This window comes from Carcharhinus amblyrhynchos, chromosome 16 (assembly GCF_965287045.1).
Source record: "Carcharhinus amblyrhynchos chromosome 16, sCarAmb.v2.hapA, whole genome shotgun sequence".
Classification (NCBI taxonomy): Eukaryota; Metazoa; Chordata; class Chondrichthyes; order Carcharhiniformes; family Carcharhinidae; genus Carcharhinus; species Carcharhinus amblyrhynchos.
The window spans coordinates 44525160-44549060 of record NC_137339.1 but is presented as its reverse complement, the minus strand read 5'-3'; the positions used below and the strand labels follow the sequence as shown (position 1 = coordinate 44549060).

Here is a 23901-nt window from a genome sequence, read left to right as displayed (position 1 = left end):
AAAGTTTGTGCAGTACATTGTACAGCAGGCTGTCTGCTACCCTGTCTGTTGAGGATGTGTAGCTGGTTCAATGGCTGCTTGCCATTAATCCACTGGTCCTTTCAAATTGCAGTACCCAACAGGACGATGGTGACAAGGATAGGGTGGAATTCTGTTTTCAGAGAATCCCTTCAGTATAGAAGGAGGCCATTCGGCCCATTGAGTTTGCACCTACTCTCAGACAGAGCATCTTACCCACGCCCTATCTCTGTAACCCCATGTATTTACCCTGCTAATTGCTGTACTGTGGGAGGAAACTGGAGCACCCAAAGGAAACCCATGCAGACATGGGGAGAACGTGCAAATTCCACACAGACAGTGACCTGAGGCTGGAATTGAATCCAGGTCCTTGGGGCTGTGAGGCAGCAGTACTAGCCACTGTGTCACCATACTGCTCCATTTTATATTCCCTTTGAGAAATGAAGGACTGAAGAACATTGTGACACATTTTTGCAATTCCTAAAGTTGATTTGGAGGAAGTTTGATCAGTGTGAAAGATTGTGTTAAGCTCAGTGAGTATAGTACACAATTCAAAGAACTAAATTGGCACTCAAGGCATGTTTGGGGACAATGCGGAATTCAACCCTAACAATGAGGTATAATTACCAAAAAGGTATCATATTTGGCTGAAAATGAATAAAATAAGAGATGAGAATGAATTTCAGTGCCAGTGCAATGCCAGATACAGATACAGATGAGGCTGGAGAATGGGACTAGCTGTATAGCTTTTTTGGGAGCTGGTGCAGACATGATGGGCCGAATGGCCTCCTGTGTGTAAAATTCTGTGAATCAATTTGCTGAATGTTCTGTTTTGTGACACCCTCCAAGGCCAAAATATCCTTCCTGTGTTCCAGTGCTCAAAACTAAATGCAATTCTCCGGAGGAGCTCTGACCAAGACTCTCTAAAACTGAAGCACTATTTCTTTGTCTTGGTCTTTCATCCTTTATGAGATAGAGAGCAACATTCAGTTCATCTGTATGTACTTGTTCACTAATTTTTAGTGGTTCATGTACCTAAAGAATAAGATGCCATTGTTCCTCCTGTTTCTCGTCATTAAGACCATATTCTGATTTGCCTTTCTTGGATCCACATTGGATGACCTCACCCCTTCTCACATTGAACTCCAGCCATAGTTTTTCCTACTCACTCAGTTGGTCTGTTGTTGGGTTGATGTTACCTGTGGTGTGTGCCACTTAGATACCATTAAGCAGTCTTGTAGAAGTTACCAAGAAGGTGTTATTAACATTGCTGAACTATGTACATATTTGCAGTAGAGGGTACAAGTATGGAAAGAGCTGTATGGCATGCCCTTGCATGTTGCTACCTAGTTCTGTACAGTCCTGCTAACCTACACTTTAGCTCAAGTGTCTTCTTACATCACAGGTAGGCAGCACTGTACTCAGACCCAGATTAACTTTAATGTACCAGATCCTTCGATGACACCTTTGTAATTCTGTCTTCCTGCTTCTCTTAACTTAGTGCCAGCTTCAAACTTGGTCGATAAACTCTGCATTTGTTCATCCAAGTCATTGTTATGTATGATGAAAGGCTGAAACACTGGTACAGTTCCCTAGGCACATGTCACACTCCCTTTACCCCGACATTGTCTATACCTCAAAACCAATTGTAAACCCTCTTCTGAAAGTTCCCTCCAATTTCATAATCCTTGCAACATAATATTTCAAGATCTACCATTGAAAATTTAAATCTGGTTTGTTGTGATAAATTAGTATTTGAGTGGGTGGCATGGTAGCACAGTGGTTAACACTGCTGTCTCACAACTCCAGGGACCTGGGTTCAATTGCCAGCATGGATTAATGTGTGGGTTTGTATGTACTCCCCGTGTCTGCGTGGGTTTTCTCCAGGTGCTCGGGTTTCCTCCCACAGTCCAAAAATCTGCGGGTTAGGTGCATTGGTCATGCTAAATTGCCCCTTTGTGTCACAGGATGCGTAGGTTAAAGGGACTAGCAGGGTTAACATATGGGGTTTCGGGGATAGAACCTGGGTGGGATTGTTGTTGGTGCAGACTCGATGGGCTGAATGGCCTCCTGCACTGTAGAGTTTCTATGGTTTCTATGACCTGATTTGATTAAGGACTGCATCCTGAAAGATTAAATTTTACAGCAAGTGAACATGAAGTGACAAGCTTCTGTATGCCTATACAATCTTCGTTGGGCATAGTTAATTAAAATTAAATCTTCCAAATCCATCACATCTGGATTTTCTAGAAACACAGATAGCTACTACGTGTACTTGGCAAGTCAAATACAACTTATCCTAATCCTATCTGCTTTCTGCTACCTCCTCCCACGTCAGCCATCTCTGAAACCTCCGGCTAAAATCTATACCTCGCAACTAGAGCCATCTACAGAGAATTTTTCTGTGCCATTACACATTACACAGAGGGGATCTCTGTGCAGGCTGCTCCTGCATGCCCAGACACACGCCAACTCGCCAAGGAGCTCAGGCGGATGGTTCCAGTGGAACATTTTTTACATTGGCTCTTGCTCAAACAACATCTTTGATGCTCATTTGGAGAGCCAGTATGGACACGATGGGCCAAATGGCCTCCTTTTGCACTGTAACAATTCTGTGATCTTGATTTTAACATTTCCACCCTTCTGTTCAAATTCTTCTATGGCCACATTCCCTCCCTCTCTGTGTTATATCCTGCAGCCCCCAAAGTCTTGGAGGTATCCGCACTCATTTCATTCTGACCTCTTGAACATCCCAAAATTTAATCACTCATTAATTGGTGGCTGTGCCTTCAGTTGTCTCTGCATCAAGGCTTAGAATTCCCTTGTATACCTCTCCAACTCTCTACCTCACTTTCCACATAAAACCTTCCTTTTTGATCATGGACAGGACTCTCTGGCCTTCCAGCCATGTGTTTATTGACAGTGGGACGTGGCGTGACATTTGCTGGTGGCAGGATTTTCTAGTCCCATCCTGTTGATGGCATTTCCCATTTATTCCATCCCACACTGCCGGGAAACCTGCAGCAGGGATGTGTCGTCACTGGGACAGGAAGATCCCACTGGTGTGAACAGCCAGAGAATTCCAGCCCATGGTTTTAGTCAAATATGGGGCATGGTGTAATATTTTGTTTTATAATATTCATGTGGAAACATTATTATGTTAATGTCCTATGTAAACATCAGTTGTTGTTGAAATTATAACCATTTATTTATAGTTTTCTTACACAAGTGCTGGTACAGCAAGAGATTAGGAAGGCAAATGGAATTATGTTATTTATTGGAAGAAAAATGGAATATAAAAGTAGGGATGTTCTGCTACAATTGTAGGGGAAGTTGGCGAGACTCCATTTGGAGTATTGTGTACACTGTTTGGTCTCTTTATTTAAGAAAGGATATGACTGTGTTAGAAGCAGTGCAGAGAACATTCATTTCACTGATACCTGGGATGGGGGGGTTGGGTGCATGTTATCTTATGAGTCAAGGTTAGTCAGGCTGAGCTTATATCCATTGAAGGTTAGAAGAATGAGAGCTGACTGAAACATAGAAGATCCCGGGGGACTTCCAGGTGGATGCTGAAAGGCTGTTTCCCCTTGTGAGAAAGACTAGAAATGGGGACATAGTTTAAAAATGGAGGGTCTCCCATTTCAGATGGCGATAAGAAGGATCTTTTCTCTTAGAGAGTTATGAGTCTTTGGAACTTTCTTCCATGAGTGTTAGAGGAAGGGTCATTGAATATTTAAAGCTGGCGTAGATCAATTCTTGACTAACAAGGGAGCAAGGTTTTTGAGGGTAGATAGATTGTGGAGTTGAGGCCACAATGGAGCCATGATCTTATTGAATGATGGAGTAGGCTTGAGGCCTACTCCTACTCTTAGTTCAGATGTTTATAATACAAAACCCATGGAAATATGTTCCACTTATGCTCTCTGTTACCCATTTTTGTTTTTGACCAGAACTCATAATTAGTCCATGAAATTGAACAGTTGTGTTTGGAAGAAGTTACTGATAAATATTTCTTCTTTCACCCAGAATTCACAATCGCTGGACACCTGCATTCAACGCATCCTCTCTGCTTTGTATCCTCCATTTGATGCCACTGCTCCCACGGTCCTCAGCCAGATTTTCAGGGTCATTGACACAGTGTACAAGGGAGATGGGCTCTGCTGTTTACTGGATTTCCTAATTCCGGCAAAGCGTATCCTGGAGACCGTGCAGCAAGAGGCTTGTGTAAGTGTGACAAGTGACAATGTGCTTGTCTGCCTGTCTTTATTTAAATCGCAAAGAGCGGGAAGACAGATTAATTGCTGTGATCTGAATTAATATGAACCTGTTTACCTTGCTGAAGGTATTCGCTTTATAAAAGTAATCTGGGTCTCCTGCCCTTATGTTGTTGGGTGGACCATTCTGTTTAATGTACTACACAACCTGTAGAATTCCTCTACATGGTCATAGATTGGGCCATTGAATACATTTGCTTCAGGCATTATGTGATGGAGTTTCACAACACCCTCTATTTAGTTATAAAATAGACACATTTAGACTAGTTTGACAATCAATTGCTTCATCTATACATCTGACTGGATCTTGTCAAGCATTATTAGCCTTTAATTTTCCCTGACACAATTGTTCATTATTTCAGGATTATCGGAGCAAAGATAAGCTTTGTGTCATTTTCTTCATGACTGACTGTTTCTCTAAACCCATATCCCATGTCCCAACATGCTAGGAGCTCATGGACTTTCTTGTCAGCAAGGTTAAGACAATTTGTTCGGCTACATTAATCTGCTTCCCTCCCTTTACCCTGACCACCTCCTGACCTTGCCCTGAACCCCCATAATTCTTTTGTTTCTCTTTTATTTCCCCTCTTGTCTTTCCAACTTGCCCACTGGACCCACTTCCAGCTTCCTTGACCTCAGTTCCGCTATATATGTTTGAATATATACTCCAGTGAAATGCTGAAATTCCATAAGCAAAATGCTCCATAAGTTGCTATATTAAACTAGAGCCTTGTTTGCTTGCATCAGATGGTTTCTGATTGCTTTGAGAGGCATGGTTATCATAAATATAGTAAAAGAGTTAAGGATTACTTATATATTCTAAGAAAATTTACAGTGCCAAGATTTTAGTGTTGAGTGAATAATAAAGTACAAAATTAGATCAATGAACAATTCACATTATTATTTAAAGAGGATTTAGCAATCTATTACTTTAATAGATTTCAAAACCCATGCATTTGCTGCTTACTACATTCTGTATAGAAAGCTAAGGAATAAATGGATAAAGTCAGAGGCTTTGAACATCTACCTGGTTTGAACTGCTACAACTCAGAGATCCTGTGTAAGAGAAGATGGAAACCAATGATATTTCAAAACCTGAGTGAAAACTGTAGGAATCTGCAATCACTCCACCAGCTAAACAATCATTATTCATCATTCTAATTGAAAAAAAAACTCATAGGAGGTTGAAATGTGCTTATAACAGTAGTGATTCAGTAATGCATCACAGTGGAAGTCAGAGGGTAGGTCTGTTCTTTCTTGAAAGTAGATGAAGCAGCTGACCAATACAATAGGAGCAATATTCAAGCTGTAGCAGGATATTAACGTGGGCTGTAGGCATGAACTAAGATGCAGGATTAATAAACCTGAGGTTACAATAAAGATTTGAATCGGTAGTAGATGAGCCTAGAGGTTTTTTCCCTCTGTTTTTCTTCCACCTGTTCCAAGAGATTGCATATTTGTGTAGAGGTAGGCAGCAAAGGATGGAATTGGCATGAAAATTACACTGTGCCAAAGTGTGACAGGCTCAATGGACCAGCTGGTTTGATTTGTTACTGTCATATATATTAGCATACAGTGAAAAGTATTGTTTCTTGTGTGCTATACAGACAAAGCATACCATTCATAGAGAAGAAAATGAGACAGTGCAGAATGTAGTGTTAAAATTATAGTTAGGGTGTAGAAAAAGATCAACTTAATGCAGGGTTGGTCCATTCAAAAGTCTGATGGCAGCAGGGAAGAAGCTGTTCTTGAGTCAGTCGGTACGTGACGTCAGATTTTTGTATCTTTTTTCCGATGGAAGAAAGTGGATGAGAGAATATCCAGGGTGTGTGGGGTCCTTAATTATGCTAGCTGCTTTGCCGAGGCAGCTGCAAGTGTAGACAGAATCAGTGGATGGGAGGCTGGTTTACATGATGGATCGGGCTACATTCACGACCTTTTGCTGTCATTTTTCATCAGTTTGTGCATTAGGATAGACTCCCAAGGCTGTGTCAAATTAACTCTTCTTATTTAAAAAAGGGTAAACAGCTGATCACAAATGGGATAGAGGAATAAAGGTTTAAGATAAGACTAAGTTAATAATATTATCCATGGAACACAGTGATTCCTATGTTGCTATGAGACTGAGGATATATCATCTATATGAAGCAACCAAAGAGAATTAAACAAATGAAGTAGACTGTCTGAAATTTCACCTAATTATCTTTGAGGGCCAAGGAGACATTATTAAAAATCTCTGATTAGAAAATCCAGCAAGTTCATAGAGTCAGTTAATTGAACATGTGCACAATTATATAGATACTGTAGAAAGAGTGCTTACAGGATTGAAAAACATTTTATGCTTCCTTCTATCCAGCATTGTGTGATGTTCTGGCAAACCAGAATTGGTTGAAATACAACTTTTCTGATGCACTGGGGAACAACTAATTTTGACTCAGGATTATCACACAATCTTGACTGTTGGATGGAAAAGCAGATGTAAATAAATATACTTTAAAATAGTGTATTCTATCCATCCCAATCACCTTCAAGCACCAGGACTTTGAAACATAAAAATAGCTAAAAAGTTTTGTCAGCAATATTGAACTGTTATTATCTTGCATGGAAAGGATTATCAGAAAGCTGTTGTCCCTCTGGATAAAGGATGACTAGCTTTCATATTAAAAATGAGTTCTTAGATGACTTAGGAGACCAATGCATGACCTGCAAACCAATTTATGGGCAGCACGGTAACACAGTGGTTAGCACTGCTGTCTCACAACTCCAGGGACCTGGGTTCGATTCCCAGCTTGGGTCACTGTCTGCGTGGGTTTGCACATACTCCCCATGTCTGCGTGGATTTCCTCTGGTCGCTGAGATTTTCTCCCACAGTCTAAAGATGTGCAGGTCAGATTGATTGGCCATGCTAAATTGCCCATTAGTGTCCTGGGATGGTAGGTTTAAGGGATTAGCAGGGTTAACATGTGGAGTTTCGGGGATAGGACCTGGGTGGGATTGTTGTTGGTGCAGACTCGGTGGGTCGAATAGCCTTCTTCTGTACTGTAGGGATTCAGTGATTCTATGAAAATCTTCCATCCTTGGTTGTGGCTGGGATTTGTCAGTGTTGCTGAAAGTGAATGGAGTTTTGGCTGGAATGTCGTGGATGAGACCAGAGAATCCCACCCACAGTCTCTGTCACAGATGGGACAGACGGTGGTTGGAGGAGCAGGTGGGAGGGGTGCCAGATTGCCACATGCTCCTTTCATGTGCCGCTTTAATGCTTGGCAATGAAACTCGAAGATGTTCAGATCCCCTGGATGCTGTTCCTTCAGTTTGGGTGGTCTTGTCCAGGGATTCTCAGGTGTCAGTGGGGATGTTGCACTTCTTCCAAAGAGGGTGTCCTTGAAGGTGCTGTCCTGGGACTTGCTTGTCAAGCTCCGAAGCATTGTTTTGGGAGTCTTGTGGCAGGCAAGTGGATGATATGGTCTGTCCAGCAGAGATGATCGAGTGTGGTCAATACTTTCAATGCAGGAGATGTCAGTCTGAATGAGAACACTGACGCTAGTACGCCTAACCTGACAATAGATTTGCAAGATCTTGCAGAAGGGGGCATTGGTAGTACTTCTCCAGGATTTTGAAGTGCCTGCTATGCATAGTCCACATCCATGATACTGGTGACAAATATATATATAAATACATACACGTGCAGAATAATTTTCACGAAAAGATAGGAGCCACAAAATGCATTTGTGCCGTTACTGATTTTTTCAGCACTATAGGTTGCTGCAGTGCATTACTGTGGCTGCATGGAGTGGAAATTGGAAGGATGTAGCGTAGGCAGACTAATTGATCATCAGCGAGCATTTGATGCCAGTGCTGCTGATTTGGGCCTCAACACAGCAGACGTGTTGCTAGGCACTCAAATGATCTATCTCACACGATCTTTGCTGGGATCCTCTGGCCTTGCCGGTATTTTTCTCAGTGGTAGGAGACGGCAAGCCACTGGCCGGCAGTGGGATCTTCTGGTCCTGCTGCTGTCAATGGGATTTCAATTCAATTCTATTCAATAGATTCAATCTATTCAATAGCCTGCAGGGCAGGCTCAAAGGGCTAGATGGCCTACTCCTGCTCCTATTTCTTATGTTCTTATTATTCCACACTGCCAGGAAACCCACAGCAAGGTTTCGCAGTATGAGCAGAAGATCCAGCTGGCATGGAGAGCCAGAAGATCATGTCTCTTGTGCGTAATTTGGCTTTTGTTATCGGAGTCAGTGGCCACATGCTCAGTCGATAAGCCCTAGTTACCCAGTACATACACCATTCTCTTTACACTTTAAATATCAGTAAAAACCACACATCTACAAATTTGAAAGCAATCAACAACTAACCTGAAATAAGTGTCCTCTCTTAACCTTGCCCAGCTGACTATTCCCACTCATCCCCTCCCCACCACCTCCACCTACACCCTCCCCGCCCCCACCACCCCCATCCCAACCCCATCGCCACCACCACCAGCAATACAATTATAGAGTATTAACTTACTTGAAGCAAAGAACCTCATCTTGCAACTGGGAAATATATACCTTTCTGGGCTTATCATTGTGTTCAACTGTTTCTGATCAGAACCTCAGCCCTATTTTGTTTCCTGTTTCTTTGCTGGTTTTCCTCACACTTTTTCCTTTTACTGTGTTTTTTTTGCTTTCAGACTGCAGCTCTTTATGATTCTCCATTCTCTTCCCCCTTGACTCATCTTTTTAATCTTTGCTTATTCCGTTGCCACTCCCTTTTGTTTCGTATCATGAACCCTTTTTGTTTTAGCCTTTCTTGCCTTCCACCCTATCACAGACCTTCTCTTTTGTTCTTTTTCCCAACCTTGCCACCCTGGCTAATCCATCTAATCGACCCATCTTGGGACACTAAGGCGCAATTTAGCATGGCCAATCCACCTAACCTGCACATCTTTGGATTGTGGAGGAAACCGGAGCACCCGGAGGAAACCCACGCAGACAAGGGGAGAATGTGCAAACTCCATACAGATAGTCACCTAAGACTGAATTGAACCTGGAGCCCCTGGTGATGTGAGGCAGCAGTGCTAACCACTGTGCCACTGCGCCACCTATGTCTGACCCGCCAGGAAACCAGACAGCAAACCGCATCATCACAGCATGAATAGCAGCAAGTCTGCATTAGAACCAGGGGCCCAGTAAAGTGGCAGTGATGGGAACATGAAGGCTGTGAACAAGTTGTCTCCATGCTGCACTGCTTTCTTACAGTCATGCCTCAATAGTCCTCACAGTGCCTTGGAAGGCAGGTTTCTGGATTATTGAGGATAGTTGGTAGACCTTGTTTGAGCATGGATAACCACAACTATGATGGCAACAATCTGACCTTGCATCAGGCTGAGATTCCACAGTGGCACCCAAATCTGGGGTGATTTCTCCTTGTACTGTGATGGAAGATGAGACATCACATCAGATGCTGCATTGTGGACGAATTTTGTCATGTTGCTGGCCACTACTTTCACACTAGAGACTAACTTGGGCTCCCTGAGTCATGCAGCCACTTAAAAGCAGGTTTGACACAGGGCTGCATGCCACAATCATTTAAATGAGTGGACAGCATGAGGTGGGCATGGTGTCTGAATTGGAAGCAACATGTGCAGGTTAAAGATGCATCATGAACTAAGGGCCCATTTTCAAGAGCTGTCCAATTTTGACCCTAAGCAATCAGAAACATTGAAATTGGGCCAGATGATAGTTTGTGGATTTTTTTTGTCCCAATTCTGATTAACTTTGTTTGAAAATCTATTTGGAATTCATTTTAGAGGAGGACGAGTTCTGATTCTCTGCATGATAGTGCTGAATTATGATCAGATTTGTGCAGTGGACGGCATGCAAAGTAATTTTAACCTAACATTTGGGAGAAAGGCAATGGGCGGGATCATCTGCACACGCACACACACACACACACACACACACACATACACACAAACTCTCTCTCACACACACTCTCTCTCACGCACTCACACCCTCACTCTCACACTCTGCGGCATTGGCTGGTTCTGGGATCTTCCCATCTTGCTGCTGTCAGCGGGATTTCCTGTTTTTTGCACCCTTCGCTGCCAGGATCCCCTTGGCAGGGGGTTGCAGTCGGCAGGACTGGAAAATCTCACTATCAGGAACGGCTGTACAATTTTGTCTAGGTTTTATTCTGCCAATTTCTTGGAGTAACATAACTCAGATCTCACATGAAAAGACATATTCTAATGAACTCAACCTTTCAATTAAAATTTCTGTGTTATCTCCTCATCTATAGCTATAATGACGCAAACATGAACAGCTCAGTCTGCTTCATAGATTACAAATAGGATTTATTGCGTTCTCCATAACATGTTTTGCAGCCGAGGAGGCTGCTCACCATCAACCAGTGATGGGATCTTCTGATCCCACTACTGTCAACAGGGTTTCCTGTTATTTGCACCCCTACTGCTGGAGAACTAGCGGCAGTGGGACTGGAAGATATCAGTGGTAGGAATGGCTGGAATATTGCCCTATGGTCGACTGGGAAAGATGGAGCCATTCCACATGGCACACATTCTAAGCAGATCCCTGTTTGGAAAATGGCTGTGGATTATATTGTTTGTATTGTGAGCTGTTTTCCCTCTGGATTCCAGGCAATCTGTAATTATTGTTGATAACATAATTGCATTTAACTTGTAAATATTCATTGCATTTGGGTAGTGTACATGGTGGAAGAAACATTTATTAAATTGAAATTCAATAAATAAACTGACAGGATTCTGTTGTTTTAAAGAAAGCCCTCAAGTATGTTCTAATAGAAATTTGGATAACAGGAACATATTTAAGTGCTTTTTGCTTTTAACTGAATATACCTCATGAAGGTAGAAGAGTCATCACCAGTTCACCCTAAATGATGAGGCCTAAGGTCTCTGGGTGCTTTCACGTGAGTTAGGCCTGAAATTGGACACTAGGTTAATTTGTCCCTGCGAACCACAGGGACAATCAAGAAGTGTCAGCATTGGAACACGACAGAGGAACATGAACTGTGTCCCCCATGGTCTGCTGCAATGCGCTTGCACTTCCTCGCCCAGAGCTCAAAATCAGAGCAACTTTACAGAAACAGGGTTAAACTTTCCAAGGTCCCATACTGCCTGAGCCTTGCATGCAGCAGGTATTGGCTTGCTATGGCTTCCTGATGGTTTGTAACCTCAAAATACAAACTACAGTGACTTAAATATACCCTCAATCAATACGAAAGCTTATTGTTTCAATTAACACAATTCAATTTTCAATTAATACAAGTCATCTAAAATTCTTAACAGAAATATCTGAATGAGTACTATAAGCAATTAGTAATTTTCAACTCGTGCAAAATAACCAGAAGTCTAACAAAATTTGAAATGTTTAATTAACAGATTGTAAAAGTGATGGAGTTATGAAAAACATAATTTGTTTTTTTTCCCTAGTTTTCCCTAGTATCTGATCGATAACTGAGGTAAAAACAGTATTTGAATCTGAGGAATGCACTTTAAATTTTACCAAGTTTAATTTTTGAATAAAGAAATAGCTCCAGACTCTGAAGGTTTTGCTCCAAATAAGTCCTGACATGTTTGAGGCCAGAACATTCCTGTCAAACAAACCAACAGATTCATCATTAAAAGCTGAAAGAGTTCAGGGAGTGAAAATTGTTTTGCTAAAGCAACATTTCAAGATGTTTAGTATTCCCATTCATCTGTTATTGCTGTGAATAAGTCTGGCTCACTTTTTAAAGCAAAGAAGCCATGAAAGATGTTAAGAGCAGTAAAATATGATACGAAAATGAAGGGAAACTGTATCCTCCATCTAATTTACAGTGAGCATATTGTTAAAGTCAATGAAAATTAAACAGCCGATATTTCATAGTTTAGGATCCTGGAACAAAAGATTATTTGGCAAGCTCTGCTGATAGTTTGTTAAATCTCAGTGTAAGGTGGAGGTTATGTCTTAGGAATATGAATACGGTTACATCCATGTGAAGGAGGAGTGAAATGATTATTTTCCCATTCCAGGTTTGATTGTAAAGTATTTAGTAGGATATTTAGTGAGGGTATGCTTCACCATGTCTGTAAGATTTCTACAATTTATTCTTAAGGGTGTAAAAAAATAGTCAGACAGGTTTAGGTTAAACAAAGAACAAGGTAAATTTATTGAAACTATTTCCTGAACTAAAACAAAAGATAAATCAGAACCACATTTCACACATTTGTCTGGACCCACATTCATCAGTATAGAGTAACAAGATAGGCTTACAGGAATTTTTGCAGCTCATGAAAGATGAAACATATGAACACAGGTAGATTAGCTGTTTCTTGGCTGGTCTTGTTGCAATAGTTTTCCAACTGTTTTATTCAGTTGCCACCCACCCCCCCCACCCCCCCAAGATGTTGTATAGAATAAATCTCCACACTTCTAAAAAGATCTCAGTTTGTGATTCCTGTGGGTTTTGTCCGGTTTCCTCCCACAGTCCAAAGATATGAGGGTTAGGTTGATTGGCCATGCTAAGAAATTGCCTCTTAGTGTCGAGGGATGTATAGGTTAGAGGGATTAGTGGGTACAATATGTAGGGATATGGGGTAGGGCCTGGGTGGGATTGTGCTTGGTGCAGACTCGATGGGCCGAAGGGCCTCTTGCTGCACTGTAGGATTCTGTGATAGATTTGTCTTCTCAGGATGGTTACTTTGCGAATTGGGCACAGCGTCTCTGAGAGAGACAGGCAGAAAGCGTTCACAGCCTCAAGCAACCTGGGTTCAGTCAGCATTGTCTGTTGTTTATCTTTCTTTTGTTTGGTAAGGGTCCTTGAAGCTCCTTGTTGGATGTATATTCCAAAGAAATTCTATTAGTTCATACCTGCTGCAATTATTGTTTCAGAATAGCTAATTGCATTTTGATATCTCACCTCAGAAACACTTAAAATGTCTCAGGATGGTGTGAATCAACAAAAAGTCTTCCATGTCTCCCAGGAAGTTTAGTAAACTTGTGTGTATTGCAGCATGTAGGGCGGTTTTGTTATTGTCTGCAAAAGGTTCCTTTTTTTTAAAGTCCAGCCAGAAAAAGATAAAATCAAAAATTGTATAATCAAAAAGCACGCCCATGTAAAAATATTTAAAATGATGCAATACAACCATCAACCATATTGCACTGTCAGCCCAGTTCTTTGAACGTAGAAGTGACAGATAATGGTGCTATGTAACTCGAGCCCCTTTATTTACTTTTCATCTTGATCGTGGCAGTTTCAGTTCAATTATGGCACAAGCTGATTGCAAGGAAAGTGCACTCACACATTGTGTTAACAAAATGTTTCCACTGCATGTAAATAACCCTTATTGCAGCCTACTATTTCCTTTTCTTAGCTCTATATTGTGACCACTTTAACTGTTTCTGTCAAATTAGTGCCTGACTCGAAATTAACTTTCCTTTTGTGCTGCGGAAGCCTGACCTGATTAAGTCCCAAATCATGATTAAGATTGATCTGAACTAGTTTTAGTATTATGATCCTTAATGTCTATCAGAGGGAAAAAAATGTTTAGTTCCAAAGTGACCAACCTATAGATTTATTACCGCCTCTACCATTTGCCCTGTTTCTTTGTGAACGAGAGGTGGGTGTGTTTGAAAAGCTCTGGCCCGTGACCAGAGGAATGTTGAATGCAGACATTGTTAGTGGGATAAACAGCTGGTTACTTGGAACTGAATTTCGGCACTGTTCCTACCCAACAGGAGGATAATAACTGTGCAGCATCCATGTGATCCATTTGTTTTTTCTACAGATGCCCCACAGAAATATAACTGTTTAGCATGAATGTGCAGTTCAAATCCACCCTCAACTGTGAAAGTTTATTTGCTGTGTGTGTTGGAAAGAGGCCTTACTTCTTCTGGGAGAATATGCGTTAACGACTCTGAATAGGAATTCTGCCAAACGCTCAAAAATAGAGCACTGAAAAGTATCGCTCTAAATGATTCTTCAGTCTTCCTAGTAATTCTCATTGACTGAATGTTAGTTCTGCATTTTTCCCGAAGGAAGTGAACATATTACAGCTTGTGAACAGTTGAAATTTGCCTAAATCCCATAGATTAGCAGAACTTTTATAACGTATCCAAGAGAAAGCAAGCATTGCTTCTGCATGTTAATTCTGCTCACACTCTCATCTGTTCGATGCATCAAACACTGCGGTCTGCTGAACTGTGCCAGGAGCCCACATTGGCACAAACCCACCTCAATCCTTTTGGCTTTGGATGAAGGCTTCATTTATAATGTTCGTTTTCTTTTTCTTTATCAGGCGCTGGTGAATCTGCACTGTATTTCTAGAACATTCTGTTTTGTTGCCCTATTTCAGGATGCCGGTCCATTGCTCTCAACCAGTCGACAGTGCTGGTCATAAAATGAGAATTTGGCTTTAAATCCCAACAACAACAACTTGCACATAGTGTGCCTTTAGTGTCACAAAACATCCCAAAGCACTTTGAAGCAGCATTATCAAACAGAATTTGAAACTGAGCTACATAAGGAAACAATGAGTGGGATTTTCCAGTTGTTCCCGTTGACAGAACCTTTTGGTCAAGCTGATGGTGATTATGAGGAGAGATTAATAGTTTATGAGGAGAGATTAAGTAGACTGAGTCTGTACTCGTTGGAGTTTAGAAGGCTGAGGGGAGATCTTATTGAGACTTACAAGATAGTGAATGGGCTAGATAGGGTAGAGGTAGAGAGATTCTTCCTGCTTAGAAAGGTAACCAGAACTAGAGGGCACAGCCTCAAAATAAGGGGGGAGGGCAGTTTAGAACAGAGTTGAGGAGGAACTTCTTCACTCAAAGGGTAGTGAATCTCTGGAATTCTCTGCCCGTTGAAGTGGTGGAGGCTGCCTCGCTAAATATATTTAAGTCACGGATAGATAGATTTCTGATAGACAAGAGAATTAAGGGTTACGGGGAGAAGGCGGGAAAGTGGAACTGAGCCACTTCAGATCAGCCATGATCTTATTGAATGGCGGGGCAGGCTCGAAGGGCTAGATGGCCTACTCCTGCTCCTATTTCTTATGTTCTTATGGTGATCCCCTGCTGCGGGATTCCAGCAGAGGGTGTGAACAATGGCAAACCTCGTTGATGGTGGTAGGACCAGATGGACCCAGCGCTGGCCAATGGTGGGCTGCCTCCACAGTGGCAGAACATGCCATGGGGGTGTGGAAAATCCCACCCATTAAAACAGGTTAATAAAAGTTTAGTTGAAGAGGTAAGTTTGACGTAAGCTAGTATGGTAGCAGAAACACATATTTTCATAGCTTCACCAAATCTACTATCCAAATGTGCTACTGAAAGTCTTAATTTGCCAGGAGACACAGATATTTGAATACAATGCCTTATGTTCCTACAGTGTATCTTCATTTGTAATAGGGAAAATGGCAGCAGATGATCGTGTTGCGCTATCAATTCTACAACGCATTTGTTTATTCAATTTCATTGTGTGTTATTTATTGAGATGCCTCTCTTGAAATCATTTAGAATACTTTTTGTGAACACAGAGGAGGCTTATTTCAGTCAGACAACCATCGTAAACAAACTGGCCACAAATGCCACAAGTCTTAACTATTATGTGTTCCCGCTGCCAGCCCCTGTGGTTCTCTGTCCACTGTCTGATTTAAATTTGTATCCTCTTTTTCTCACAGCATGTCATTTCAGATTTGATTTTTTGTCTGGTCTTTTTGCAATTGTGAGAGAAGTGTTCAAAATGTGGAAGGCACTTTCTCTTGAAGCAAGAAGTTTGGATGCATTTAAGAGGAAGTACAAGTTACTGGTGAGGCCAAATCTGACTCCCTTGTTGAAGAAAAGATATTGGCCAGAACTCTACCACCTCATCCGCCATGGAATCAGAGTGGGTGAGGCTCTGATAACGGAAATCTCTGTTGACTTTGGGTAGGAATTTCCAGTCTCGCTCCAGTAGCGCAGTGGGCCATGAAATATCAGTGTAGTGGAACATAGTGGGCTGCCCAGCTAGTCACGAGTTTGCAAGGACTCTTCTTTAAGTGAGACTGATTATATTATGGAAACCATCATTTCCATATCATAAGTGAGACTGGGATGGTATTGTTTCCCCCCCCACCCCTCCCCCCACCAGTGTCAGGAGAGGTTCCCACCAGTGGGGATGATGTATGGCTTCATCAACGGGGACCAGGTATAATCATCCTGCTGGTGGGAACAGAAGCATTAACCGCCCCCCCATCCCCACCATGGAAGGTTGGGGGTGGGCGGTGTGCCACTTGGGCAGTGCCAACCTAGTACCCTGGCAATGCTCACCAGACACCAGACACTGCCAACCCGGTGGGAGGGGGGGGAGGTGGAATGTGAGGGGGTGGGGCCTACTGGGGTGATGATGATGGGGAAAGGTCCTGCTGCGCATTCTGCATTAGAGATTGGTTGAAAAGGGAGGGACGGTAGTGATCAGGGCTGGCGGTGATTGAAAGGGGGAGTCACGGAGGTCAGTGATTGGTGGGGGAGGGGGGGGGGGCATGGAGACCAGCGACCGGGAGGCCAGAGATGGGAGCAGCAGTGAGCACGCACCTTTGAATCCCTTTTGGCCCCCTTTGAAGCATAGAGAGAAATGCATCCCACAAAAAAAGGTGGGAAAATCTCCTGTTTTCCAGCTGTTTGAGCACTTTTTTTGTGAAACTCGTCCTGTTATTTCATTGGAGGCAGTTAAGACAAGGTTCACTGGGATGATCCCTGGTATGGAAGGATTGTCTTACGAGGAAAAGTTAAACAGGTTGGGATTCTCCTCCTTGGAATTTAGAAGAGTGAGAGGTGATCTCATTGTAACCTGGAGGATTCTTAAGAAGCTTGACAGGGTAAATGATAAAAGGATGTTTCCCCTTATGGGAGAGTATAGGATTGGAAGCCGTAGTCTCAGAGTAAAGGATGTCAATTTGAGACTAACATGTGAAGGAATTTCTTCTCTTTAGAAAAAAAATCTCCCTGTCACAGAAAGCAATGGGGGCAAAGTCCTCATGTATAGCTAAGGCTGAGGTAGATAGATTTGTGATCAGGAAGGGAATCAAGAATTACAAGGAAGGGGCAGGAAACTGGGAAATGTCAGATCAGCCATGCTGCTATTAAATTGTATAGCAGCCTTGAAGGGCTGAATGGCCTCCTTGTGTTCCTATTTCTTATTGTTTTATGGTCATATTAGGGTGAAAGGAATAGCAAGATGTGCTGGTTGATTTAGATAAAATTAACAGGAGAAGGTTTATGTGAAACAGAACTGGCAACGTAGACTAATTGGACCACAAGGCCTGTTTCTGTGCTGTATATTCAATGTAAATCTATGTACAAGAGACCTATTGCATCACATTCTAAACGTAGCTATTGCCACACATCCCTTAATGCTCTGCTCTCTTGGGTGAAGATCAATCCTCATGACTTCATTGTTCTCTTCCATTGGCATTGAATGCTGGAACATGAGGAGTTTGATAGTTGCAGGGTCAGGATGACTTGCGATCCTCTTAAAAATGCACAGCAAATTCCAATTCTGGGATTCCCGACTCTATTCACAGAGTTTCCGATTTTCGAGAGCGCCTTTTAAAGATGTGGGCTGATTTGGGTGGTGAACCTGCAGCCTAAATGCCAACCTGGCCAGCTGCGTTGCGTTGATAGGCAAGTCCTGGTCACTGCCAAGGAGTCACACCAGTTGTTTTTAAAGAATCATGGTTCACGACACCCTAGAGATGCTGTAATCTATAGTCTTCTGGAGTAAACTGTTTAAAGAACAACTTCAAAGGGTTTCATCATGCCCCCATGTGAAAGTATGCCTGCTCCCCACCCCCAATGACCCACATGTCTCCTATGCCAAGCTATAGCACATCCATGCCCATTAAGCCCCTAACACTATATAGAAGCAATGATCCCATAGTGTCAGTTGCGTGTAAAAAAACTTTGTTAAAAAAATTAATTTTTATTACAACCTTATAAAAATGTCATTCATCCAGAAGTTTTAAAGTATAAATAGCTGAAACTGCATGCACTTGAGATCTCTTTATCTTGTGTAAACAAATATTGTGAAATTGACAGTATTGATCAGAGAACCCAGCTGTCAATCAAGCAATGTCTTTCCTGCGTGGGGTGGGTAAGGTAAGGGAGTTGGATGGGTGAGGTTTAGACAAGGGAACAGGATGGATAATGGGGTAAATTGGGGGAGGGGATAGGGTGGCAACTGGGTACAAATTTGATGTTGAGTCAAGGAGAGGTCAGGTCCTGTTAGGTGTCATTGGGGAGAGTCGGGCAGTTAGGAGGGAACTGAGGGGTGGGGGAGTCAGGGAATTAGCGGAGGGATCAAGAGATTGAGGGGAGAGCTGTGGGAAGGACATGGTGGTGGATTGTATTGTTACCCAAGAGTTACTTTAGGACCTCTGTGTGAGATTTTCTGGGCAACTATTCAGGTAAGTAAGTCAGAACTGTCCGAAGTCTCTGATTCTAACTCAGAATTGGAGACTTCTTCATGGAGACCCAGGGAACAGTGGAATTGCCCTTCAGAAGATCAATGTTCCTGGCTAAGTCCCTTGGAATCATTGCATTGGGACTTCCAAGGGGCTCCATCTTGCATCTTGGGAGGTCTATCTGGTCTCTGACTATCTGAAGATTAGAAGAACGTGGTCAATATTTCATATTTCTGCTTAACCTTATTTACAGAAATACCAATGTAAAATCTTCCATGAACCATTTGGCAGCATAATGGAATGTAATTATTTTGTTGATTTTGATTTGAAGTTGATTTATTTCTGTCACAGGTATTAGTAAACAGCGAAAATCATTATTCCTTGCGTGCTATACAGACAAAGCATACCGTTCATAGAGAAAGAAAGAAGAGAGTGCAGAATGTGGTGTTACAGTTATAGTTAGGGTTTAGAGAAAGGTCAACTTAATGTGGGTAGGTTCATGCAAAAGTCTGATGGGAGCAGGGAGAAGCTGTTCGTGTGTCGGTTGGTACATGTCCTCAGACTTTTCTTTCTTTTTCCCTACCAAAGAAGGTGGGAGAATGTCTGGGGTGCGTGGGACCCTTAATTAAGCAGGCTGTTGTTCTGAGGCAGCAAGAAGTGTAAACAGTGTCAATTGTGCCTTTGGAATAAATATATTCCTTGATATATTTAAGAGAAGTAAAACGTAATTTAATAAGCATATTCAAAAATGGATTATTACATAAAATCTAAATATTTTTAGTAAGCATGTTTACTGAAACACAAAAGATAAATTAAACAAATTGTACTGAATCATTTACAAGTTTCATTGGTGGAGAATAGACAGTTTCTTAGTAAATTACATCTTTTCCAGAATTTAAGAACTTTTGAAATGTTCCTATTACCTTCTGAGAACCTTAAGAAAAAGCATAATTTGACAAGCCTTCACAAATGGTGTGAAGCTCACCATTCTTGTTATATTGACTGGGACGAGGGGGTGGCATTGCTGATTTTGTGGTTGAGAGCTGGCTTTCACATTATTCTACAGGGCAGAAGAAGACCATTCAGCCCATCGAGTCTGCACCAATCACAATCCCACCCAGACTCTATCCCCGTAACCCCACATATTTACCCTAGCCCCTGACACTAAGGGGCAATTTAGCATGGCCAATCAACCTAACCCACACATCTATGGAATGTGGGAGGAAATCAGAGCACCCAGAAGAAACCTCCGCAGACACAGGGAGAATGTACAAACTCCACACAGACAGTGACCCGAGGCCAGAATTGAACCCTGGTCCCTTATGCTACGAGGCAGCCGTGCTAACCACTGTGATACTGTGTTGCCCGTGCACCGTGCTTCTGATATAAATTTTTAAAAATTAGCAATAAAGATTGGAAAACTTGATTTATGCTCAAAGCAAACCAACACTTATAACTCCTTGATAATTGGTTTGGTCTATTTTTTGACGAACTTTACCAGTAAAACCAACACAAAGCAGTGGGAACCCTAGCCATATATTTTTATAGCATGTTCAATTTAGGCATAGAAAAATCAGTTCAACTGAAACCAAGGATTACAGGCATTTTTTTTTATTTTTTAGAAAGCCCAAAGCTGTAATCTTAGCTAAGAAAAGATTGTTAAATTGTTTAATTAAGTATTGTCTACATTCAAGTACTGGAGCTCACATGTCTTGCTCCAATTATACAGAGCCTTGGTGAGGCCACACCTAGAATATTATGTGCAGTTTTGGCCTCATTATCTGACGAAGGATATTCTTGCTATTGAGGGAGTGCAGAGAAGGTTTATCAGACTGAATCCTGGGATAGCGGGACTGATGTATGAGGAGAGATTGAGTCTGTTAGGGTTATATTTGCTGGAGTTCAGAAGAATGAGGGGGATCTTGTAGAAACCTATAAAATTCCAACAATGTATCCTAAGCAGGATAGATTCAGGAAAGAAGTTCCCGATGATGGGGAGTCAGAGCCAGAGGTCCTAGCCTAAGGAGATGTGGTAGACATTTTAGGATTGACATTAGGAGAAACTTTTTCATCCAGAGAGTGGTAAGCCTATGGAATTCGCAATCACAGAAAATAGTTGAGACTGAAACATCAAGAAGGTGTTAGATACAGATATAAAAAGGGAAAAAGAGGATATGGGGGAAGATAGGTGCAGTCTATTGAGTTGGATGATCGTATTGAATGGCAGAACAGGCCCAAAGGGCTGAATAGCCTACTCCTGTTGCCATTTCCTATGTTTCTATGTCTAATAATTAGATATATGTACAATTACCGGCTGGAATTCTTCGGCTGCTCACGATGATGATGTTCTCTGGTTCCGCTAGTGGCACATCTCCTTATTGCGTGTTTCCTGGCAGCATGAGGTGCTGTCAATAGGAAATCCCATCGACAGTGGCAATTCCAGAGGCTCCAGTCACCACTGAATGGTGCAGTGCTTCCCCCTGCCAAGAAAAACGCTAAGGGAAGACCAAAGAATCTCACTCAATGCTTCATTTAAACTGGAGGAACAGCACAAAGATAATTACATTATGGAACAAGAGCCCGTTCATTCAATGATCAAAGGTTATATGCTAACGTTTTGTTTTCATTAATGCACCAAGCACTTAGAAACCTACTGGTTATATGAATAGGAAAACTTTCTGAACTTCCAGGTGATGTTCATTTCCTTGTCATTCACCCTATCAGTCACACTGATTTCAAAACAATAATGTCAATATCCACAAACACATATATGCCTTGAGATTAAGCTTTTTAAACATTAGCATGTGAATGTGCAAAATTCTCGTGTTCTCAAGTTATGTAACTTAACCAGCCTAAGTGCACAAACATCACTGGCTATCTGATTTTAAAATGAATAAAATCAGCCAAAAATCTCCTGCAACAGTTTCCTTATTCAGGTCGGTAGTGCAGTTGGAACCCTATTGACACTACAAAAGCCTGTAGGTTAAGATCACAGTGCGCATTGGATGTCTGCATTAAGCCCCTTTTGTTTTAACAGCCCATTGACAGGCAGGATTTGTATCCTTCTTCATATTAAGAATAACTTGCTTAGGTAGCTCACAGAAAAAGTTACATGTAAGTATTTTGCTTGACTAAGTCTCCTATTAATGCAGCTTGCATGTTCTTTCCCCTCAGACTAGATATTCAAGCCTCCTGTTCCGTCATGAAGGCTGGCCTTTGTGTCTCCATGAGAGGATAGTGATACAATTGTCATCATTCAACATCTTCCTTTTGCGCCCTGGTGATTTCTATCTACAAATACGACCTGTTGGAAGGCAATCTACACGAATTGTGTTGAAATGCCTGAGCAAAGACCTCTGCAATGTGGAGGAAAAGCTGGTACCAGAAGTCTCCTACACCAATATCTTTACAGCGGAATGGTTGGAAATGATAAACAGTGAACGTTGTGGCACACCATTACACACTTGCCTGTTAGCCACGGAGAATGGGGTCGTGAAAGTACTTTGGACTAAAATAGTGAATCCTGAATTTGTAACAAAAGTCAAAGAAGCACCAGCATCTGGACTCAAAATGTGTTCTGTTCAAGAAACGCAAAATGACTTTGGTCCCACTGGGATGACATTACAAACTGGAATGGAAACTAATTGTTTATTTAACGCTTCTGAGCCAGGCTCTGATACTAAAGATGATAAAAGCTTGTCCCCTAACTTGCCTCAGGTAGAAGGTGCAGAATGTCTGACTCAACAGCCTCTGATATTGGGAAAGGTCTCCCCAAACCTATGCGAACTCTCGACTGAAAATGTTGAAGGGGACTATGTAGATTTAATGATGTTTTCTAAAGAAAAGTGTTCTGATAAGCGGACTGCACATCTTCCGTCTTCAGTAGTTCCAATGAATGGCACATGGGCATGTGGAGGGTCGATAAGGTTTGCTGCAGAGCCTTGTACTCCATGTTTAAACAGAAGGTCAAGCAGAGACTTGGAACACAAAGAGATGAAATGTCGCTATCGTGAATCTTACATAGAAGCTCTGCAGAACCCTTTGAATTTTGGGTTCGGTTTTCAAGAGACAGAACCTTCTAAAAAGAATAAGGAGGAAGTCTTGACCAACCACAAGCTTAACAGTGGTTCAAAAACTCCAGTCTGCTGCAGGCAAAAGCTGGAATCTATGGAACCCAGCAGATCTCCTGTCCTATCACCATCTAAGATGACAAATGAGGACAGATTATCGGGACATTCCATTCCACGTCCTACCTCATTCAGGGAACCATGTCGATCTACGGTCAAACATGATCCTCATATATGTTCACCATCTTCAGACATTACCAACAGACATTCACTTCCTGAAGGTCAAAGGTCATGTTTACCAACCGGTGACACTGTGTCGTCAGAAACTGTGACTAATAGGAAAGCTATGCAAGTTACAAAAAAGTCTTCAGTTGGTTATATGTCTCCAAGAATCCGTAGACAAAAATCCCAGGGAAAAGGTAAAGTTATACAGAATTATGTGAAACATCTAAGAGTACACATTTGTCACAGCTATTGCCTCAGCCAGGGCGAGGCTAGCTGGTGGGGGGAGGTGGGGGTCCTGCAACTTATGGCTCTGAAGCCACATGCAGTTTTAATTTGATTTGAATTGATTGGATTTATTATTGTCATGTGTATTGGTGAAATACACATACAATACACATACAGTGAAAAATATGAAAAGTATTGTTTCTTGCATGCTATACAGACATAGCAGACTGTTCACAGAGAAGGAAAGGAGAGGGTACGCAATGCAATGTTACAATCACAGTTAGGGTGGAGAGAAAGATCAACTTAATATAAGGTAGGTACATTGAAAAGTCTGATGGCAGCAGGGAAGAAGCTGTTCTTGAGTCGGTTGGTATGTAACCTCAGACTTTTATATCTTTTTCCCGATGGAAGAAGGTGGAAGAGAGTATGTCCAAGATATGTGGGATCCTTGATTATGGTGGCTGCTTTTCTGAGGCAGCAGGAAATATAGACAGAGTCAATGGATGGGAGGCTGGTTTGGACTGGGCTTCGTTCCTGACCCTTTGTAGTTTCTTGTCGTTTTGATCAGAGCAGGAACAATACCAAGCTTCAACATCTCATTTGTGGTTCCCAATCTTTTCCAGTTGGATGGCAT

The 23901-nt window shown here is 41.9% G+C and overlaps 1 protein-coding gene across 4 annotated transcripts in view; it reads left to right on the top strand.

Annotated features, from left to right (window-relative positions):
• Positions 1-23901, top strand: part of quoa (quattro a) — a 170008-nt gene that overhangs the window by 56734 nt on the left and 89373 nt on the right. For all 4 annotated transcript variants that reach the window (XM_080205043.1, XM_080205041.1, XM_080205042.1 and 1 more), the window contains 2 exons: positions 4048-4245; positions 21925-23236. In XM_080205043.1, coding sequence (XP_080061169.1) covers positions 4048-4245; positions 21925-23236 — 1510 coding nt within the window. The remainder of the gene's footprint in view (positions 1-4047; positions 4246-21924; positions 23237-23901) is intronic.